The sequence below is a fragment of the Conger conger genome, chromosome 7 (assembly GCF_963514075.1).
Source record: "Conger conger chromosome 7, fConCon1.1, whole genome shotgun sequence".
Lineage (NCBI taxonomy): Eukaryota > Metazoa > Chordata > Actinopteri > Anguilliformes > Congridae > Conger > Conger conger.
Genome location: NC_083766.1, coordinates 52604671 through 52611922, shown reverse-complemented (window position 1 = coordinate 52611922; position 7252 = coordinate 52604671). Strand labels below are relative to the sequence as shown.

The 7252-nt window shown below is 44.7% G+C and overlaps 2 protein-coding genes across 3 annotated transcripts in view; both read right to left on the bottom strand.

The window, feature by feature from the left end:
• Window positions 1-960: 960 nt before the first annotated feature.
• Window positions 961-6623, bottom strand: rsph4a (radial spoke head component 4A). 2 transcript variants are annotated; one of them, XM_061249952.1, is made up of 7 exons: window positions 6168-6623; window positions 5586-5814; window positions 4898-5203; window positions 3889-4338; window positions 3359-3503; window positions 2315-2432; window positions 961-1850 (listed from the first exon to the last, which is right to left on the bottom strand). In XM_061249952.1, the coding sequence occupies exons 1-7, from the start codon at window positions 6266-6268 to the stop codon at window positions 1607-1609; spliced, it is 1593 nt and encodes a 530-aa protein (XP_061105936.1). In that variant the 5' UTR covers window positions 6269-6623; the 3' UTR covers window positions 961-1606. The 2 variants fall into 2 exon arrangements, with proteins under 2 accessions (XP_061105936.1, XP_061105937.1); XM_061249953.1 differs by having other exon boundaries at window positions 961-1847.
• A 411-nt stretch (window positions 6624-7034) lies between these two features.
• sympk (symplekin) overlaps window positions 7035-7252 on the bottom strand; it is a 15581-nt gene continuing 15363 nt past the window's right edge. The window contains exon 27 of the mRNA XM_061248480.1: window positions 7035-7252. This exon is cut by the window's right edge and continues 293 nt beyond it. The gene's annotated coding sequence lies outside the window, so the exon portion shown is untranslated.

The window sequence follows — 7252 nt, the reverse complement described above, 5'->3', positions numbered from 1 at the left end:
CATTGCCATCTGCTAAAAAGCTATTTGTATGAACACGTGCATATACATGTGTATCTGAATACACTTTATTAGGTAGACCTGTACACCGGCCTGTTAATATGAATATCTAAACAGCAAATCAGCAAATCATGGGGCAGAAACACAAACAGACATGGTCAAGAGGTTCAGTTGTTGTTCAGGCCAAACATCAGAATGGGGAAGAAATGTTATCTAAGCAACTTAGACCATGGAATGATAGTTGGTGCCAGATTGGGTGATTTGAGTATCTCAGAAACATCTGATCTCCTGGGATTTTCAGGCACAACAGTCTATAGAGTTTGCAGAGAATGATACTTAGATGGGCTACAGCAGCAGAAATCCAATAAATCCTAAATAAATGAGCAACTGAGTGTACTGTGCACTGTGTCTTTATCAGAAGAGCTGAGAAGCCAACTTTCCAATTACTTATGTCCCCTAAAATGTGGTGAGTATGTATAAAAAGAGATGTAATTCCTACAAGGATCACACGGTATGGCTGTAAATACCCTGAAATTAAAGGTGACAATCTGTACTTTATCATCTTAGTTATTGTTTTATTTCCAATCCAATGTTGCTGTCGTAGAGCCAAAAGAACAGAAATTGTACCACTATCCAAATACTTACAGACTGCACTGAATGTGCTTGTTTGTGTGTCTATTAATTCTACTGCCAGAATACAAACAGTGCTCTGATTAAAAGGATTGTCAAAAATGTAATTAAGAAGAGTAATCCCATTTCTCACATTTAATTACGCGCGTATATAATAGTGTTTACTAACTGATTCATTAGCATTTGTGTACTGCTTGTACTGAGACAAAATAAATGAGGATGCCTGGCATCAAATTCCCTTTTAACAAATGAGATTTCAATTTTAAGTAATTAGACGGTAAAAAAAAATGAAAAAATTGGAAAACAAGTGGCGATTCACAGTAAACACAGTACCTGAAAGATGATTTTATTCTGTAGCATAGACCCAACGCTGCCATCTCTAGGAATATAAATGCATGAACTCATATCTATCCAGCAGCAAATACATACTCTGTACATACATAAACACAGTTGAATGAATATACTTATAGGTATGTATGCATGAGTGCAATATATCTGTTCATAACAGATTTGAAGTTATTATGGTCAGAATCTCTGATCTTTTGTGTAAAGCTCTCCCTGGTAGTGACACTCAAGAAGGTACTTCGTATTTTGTCCTTATTGTTGATGGCAGACCGTTCTGAAGAAATACACAGTTACGCTTTGTAAAAACCGTCCTCTGTGCACTGCAAAAACCAAAAAATTAAGTCACTCTCAAAAAGTATTTTAGTCTTATATTTCGACTTTAAATCTTATCTTTTGCTAACAATGAGGAAAATAGTGCCAATGAGGTGAGACAGTTTTACTCATTTCAAGATTTGCCAACGGGAGTAAGAAAATTTCACTTGTCAAGCCAACAGTAACTTAAAAACAAGCTCATATTTTTTCACCATTTCATGTCTCACTACAAGACTAAAACACTCGTTAAGACAGACTTGTTCGCGGTAACAGTCCCCCTCTCCTCCGATAGTCCCCCTGCGTCTCTGTCCATTCTCCCTCCTCAGTAGTCGTCCTCCTCCTCCTCTTCCTCCTCTCCCTCCAGTTCCTCTGCCTCCTCCTCGGCCGCTCTGCGCTCCTCCAGGGCGGCCTGCAGAGCCTGCTCCTCCTCCAGGCTGGGGTCCAGCGCCTCCGTGATCTCCTCCCCGCTGGGGTACTCCCGCTGGGGGGCCGGGGGCACGGGCGGGGTGTACCCCTCACCCACAAACTTCATACCCCAACCGATGTATATGTTCTCAAACTTCCTGCTTGGAAACAGAACAACCGAGGGAAGATGCTGACGTGGTCACTGTATGCAGAGCATGCAGTCAGCTGCGCATGTATGGTGTGTGGGAATATAGTTGTTAAACTATACAGACATGACTGTATACAGTTCATTATTCCATCATTTGTTATTCCATATAGTGTTAAAGAGCAAACGGCCCTCTACTAAAAGGTGATTTTTACTACTATCAGTGATTTCCCTTGAGCAGAAAGTCAATAAATACTTGTAAAAACTTCTACATACTTTATGCAAATCAGGGGAGGTTTAAACCCAGCCCTGCCTTGGCTACATCTGAAGCACACACCAAATAAATTCCCATTAAAAGCAAAAGATTACTCGAAGCTTTGAACACCCACGCAAAACCACAGCTCCATAGAGTTAAGAATGTGGACATGTACGGCGTGTACCAAACGTGAGTGACTGAGGAGAGATGGCAGGCTGACGTACTTCCCTGTGGCGTACGCGTAGGCCCCGGGCCAGAGGTTGGAGCGCAGCACGGCGATGGCAAACTGGGGAATGAGGGTGGAGGACATCTTACAGCTCCAGGGGGGAGTGCCTTCGATATCTGGGACACACAGACAGTAATCAAGCTGGGCCGGAAATACATTAGACTCTTATTAGTACAGCTGTGGGTAGAGAAGCCTGGTCCTGGAGTGCCATAGCGTTTTAGTCAATTTCTTAGTTGGGTAAGTGACATTAGTGAATGAGTTAGTAACTGAGTGAGTGAGTGAGTGAGTGAGTGAGTAAGTGAATGTGTGAGTGAGTGAGTGAGTAAGTGAATGTGTGAGTGAGTGAGTGAGTGAGTGAGTAAGTGAATGTGAGTGAGTGAGTGAGTAAGTGAAAGTGTGAGTGTGTGAGTGAGTGAGAGAGTGAGTGAGTGAGGAAGTGAATGTGAGTGAGTGAGTGAGTGAGTAAGTGAATGTGTGAGTGAGTGAGTAAGTGAATGTGTGAGTGAGTGAGTGAGTAAGTGAATGTGTGAGTGAATGTGTGAGTGAGTGAGTGACTGACTGACTGACTGACTGAGTGGAGTGAGTGTGTGAGTGAGTGTGTGAGTGAGTGAGTAAGTGAATGTGTGAGTGAGTGAGTGAGTAAGTGAATGTGTGAGTGAATGTGTGAGTGAATGTGTGAGTAAGTGAACGTGTGAGTGAGTGAGTGAGTGAGTGAGTAAGTGAATGTGAGAGTGAGTGAGTAAGTGAATGTGTGAGTGAGTGAGTGAGTGAGTGAGTGAGTGAGTAAAGTGAGTTAGTTAGTCCACACTTTTCATACATTGCATTTAAAACTACATAAAATAAATTAGTAAACTTGAAATAAGTCAGTTGACTGGTTTTCCACCATTCAGACTTAGTAATCAGGCTCAGACTTCTCATACGGTCTTGATCAAGCTGTACAGTCACGGCTTGGCTGGAACAGCAGGACAGAAATGTCTCTGACTCTCTGGGATCAGGGTTGCGTACCCCTGCCCTGCGGGAGGAGGGTACAGGGTGGACTCACCTGCGTCCTCGGAGAGCGGGGTGAGCAGGGGGGGCCCCACTTCTGGCTCGGGCTCATCCGGCTCTTCCTCCCCCTCCTCCTCATCCCCCTCTTCTTCCAAGTCCTCCTCCGGCTTCTCGGCCAGGTTCACCCACACACAGCGGCCCTGAGAGAGAGAAAGAGAGAGAGAGGGAGAGGGAGAGAGACGGAGAGGGAGAGAGAGAGAGAGAGAGAGAGAGAGAGAGAGAGAGAGGCAAGCAGTCTGCTGCATTACCACAAGTACACACAGACCCAGAAACACACTAGGATTGCACCTCTTTCCCCGTTAAACAAATATGGTATTAACATTTTTTTGTAATTTGATATAGTAACAGGCAAAATAGAAACCTAAAAGCAGCACTGTGATGAAAGAGAGAGTTTATCATTCAACAGACAAAAGCACATAACATAACATATACAATATCTTGTCTATATTTATCTGGATTAGGTCTCACATTGATTGGAGACAGAGAGGTTTGATACATCCACAGTGTGTCTCCACGCTCACCTACCTGCTGCAGGATGTGCTGTACATGGTGGACCCAGTTGGCCATGGAGTCCACCATCTCGGGCACAGGGACGCCCTCGAACTCGGGGTTCTCCTCGAAGCTGTCCCGGGCCGCCTCCTCCTCCTCTTCACCCTCCTCCTCCCCGAACTGGTAGAAGCCCAGGGGGCTGACCTGGGTGCCGGCCGAGATCCGGGCCACCAGGGCCCGCAGGTAGTTGGTCTCGTTGCCAGGGAACGGGGGGTAGCTGACGATGGGGGCGTCCAGGTTGCCGGTGAAGAACCGGCGGATCTGGCGGGCGGCGGTGATTTGGGCCGGGGTGACCGGGGGCAGACGCACCCAGGGCAGGCCTGGCTCTCGACACACGAAGTAGGTGAACTTATTCACCCCGGTGTGGTTCTCCTCCTTTGGAACCGCAGGGGGAGGCTTGTAGGCGGACACAGGGAGAGGGTCGATCTGAAGAGCGAGGAAACAGCCACACAACACAACTATCAGCATCATCACACTACACTCACGCAGTTCACTTCCATTTCAATTCAGCCAATTTTACATTTAATTTTACATTTATTTTACATTAAATACAATTAAATAACTGAAATATAATTCAGTACCAATTGAATACTCTAGGCCAGCCAAACCTTGTTCCTGGAGATCTACTGTACCGTAGTTTTTCACGCCAACCCTAATCATTCAACATCATCATTCAACAGCTTGAGATCTTGTTGAGCTGCTAATTATCTGAACCAGGTTTGCCAATTTAGAGGGTGAAATTAAAACCTACAGGATGGTAGATCTCCAGGAACAGGGTTTGGCAGCCCTGTTATAGGCATTTTACAATTTATGAATTCCCAATTAGGGAATAAACAAAAACTGACAGTTGTTGAGCAACCTAAAAACATTGTCAGAACAGCCTGTGCCATCCACCCCGTCATGTAGGAGTAACAGGATTTGCTGTGTGAAAAAAGTTAAAGAACAGCAGGAGACGATATTCGCTTTCCATTCTCTCACGCATCACCTCCTCTGTCGCCTCCTCCTCGTCTTCATCCCCGGCCCCTCCCTCTTTCTCCTCCTCATCTGCCCCGTCCTCCTGCAGACCTTCCTCATCCTCTTCCTCCCCCTCTCTGAAGTCCACCTCGGCCACCAGGTAGTTGGCCTGCGTGCCCAGGATCTTGCCCCAGAAGCGGCAGGTCTGGAGGGGCTGTGCGTCCACCAGCTGCTTCAGGGCCAGGTGGATCCTCTGCAGCTCCTCCCTGGGCAGCCCCACCCCCGCCTGCTCCAGGTAAAAGCTCTGCTCGGCCAGGTTGGGAAGGGGGGTCTCGACCTGGAGAACCACACTGTGAATTACCTCTTTTCCTTCTTGCACAGCAACTTGTATAAAAAAACCTTCAGCAGTGGATTAAAGAGACTAGCTTGCAGGGTTGTGGTCGATTTGATTACAATTCAGACACTTCAGTAAATGAGTAGAAATTTAACTGATGCATTTCTGAATACCCATAAATGCTATATGAGATTTCCCTATTGACTTCACTGTACTACTAACTGTAGTTTTCTCTTTAATTTGTGAAGTAAGACAACTGGGCCACTCCCAGTACTTTCCTGGTAAGATACATTTGTAGTGTGAAGGCAATACAGAGTTGTATAGGATGTCACTGACGCACACGAAAACACGAAAAAACTAAATATTAATTCGGGAGGGCCCTCACCAGCTCTTCCTCCGGCTCCACATCGTCTCCGCTTCCCCGGGTGAAGAGTGTCTTCTGCTGTTCGGCCAGCAGCTGGATGGCGGGGACTGGCGGCGTGTCCCGCAGGGTGCTCTGTTTGTCCCGCATCCCCGTCCGCTTCACCTCCAGGCTCAGGTCCTCGATCACGTCTACCGCATTTTCCGGACGCTCGTCCATCACCTTGCAAAGCACACGGACCAGGTGGTCGTACCTGACGTGTGTGAGGACCGAGGGAGAGGGTTCATATTTAAACTGCATGTAAATATTCCAATCTTACATATGTATTACCAGCGTGCCATGGATCAACTGTTGCCACATTAAAACTTTTGCAGCTAACTGGACATTCGAAGTTACTTAAACGAAGCTCAATAATAATAATAATAATAATAATAATAATAATAAAAATAAATAAATAAATAACTGCGCATGATGTCAAAAAAGTTTGTTAATGTAGGCTGTATAAAGTAATATAATTGGAGTAAACACAACATTGCATTTTCCAATGTTAGCAAATTAAGTGACAGTCATCGCCTTGTTGTTGGTAACGTCGACGTGGTTACTCACAGGTTGAGGTTTGACTTCGGGCTGTTCTTTAGCATAAAGGCTTTGAAACATATCGCAGCCTGTTCAGTTGGATTATGCGGCACTTCTTCTGGCTGCTCCATCCTTTGCTTTTTTCTGCGGTCCCAAAGATTGTCGGTTGTTCCCAACTGGGTTTAAGTTAAATATTTGGAAGCTAACGTTAACTAGTGCTAGCTTGCTCGTTCAACCTCCCAAACTCCGAACATGCCAAGTAGCTAGCAAGCAATCCAAGAAGGACCGGATTACCTCAATCCTTCAAAATATCCAGTTTGGTAACGTTAGTTTATATCTTCTTGTCCACTTTATCTAGATAGTTAACCACTTTATTTCAGTGAGCCGGCAGACCGTTCATATGCGTTACAGCCATCTCTGAGCGCTGTTTCCCTTGCAGTGGTAGTTAGGGAAAACAAAGCGGTTGCTATGGACCTGAAGCGCAAGTAGTGCTTTGTGGATTAGCCACTTCAAGCTTCAAAGACCGTGAACAACGTGTTCAGTGGGAAGCGATATAAAGCGGGAGCAACACTGAATATTTAACTAACCATGTACCACAGAGCATGTGCTCCACAAGTGATTTTTGCAAACCTGCGTATATTTAACGGGCGTCTACTTAAAAGGGCATAGTATAATTAAGTAGGCTAGTCATGCATTTCACAAATATCGAGTTTTTAATTCAACATTTCTGAGAAAAAGCAAAGGTAGGCCATTTACAGTCGGGTCTTTGAAGTGTTTCATGTAATTTGCTTCAGTTTCATAGCATCTGTATAGACTGTATGACAAACATTTATTTATAAAAACACTTCTCTCTTTAACAACCAAGGTGTCTGATTATAAAAATGACAAATTCACAAATGGTATTACATTTCCTTTAATTCTCTTTCAGTGAATCCATTTTGCTCCAAGCAGTCATACGAAACAAACTTCTTCCTCCAACACAAAATACAAACCTAGAAATCTATAAAGTTAACTCTCACTTTCCTATCTCACTTTGATACACAGGGGAGTGTATCAAGGGAGTTATGACATTACTTCTTTTAGTTCTTTCTAAAAAGAAAAGCTTGTTTCCCATG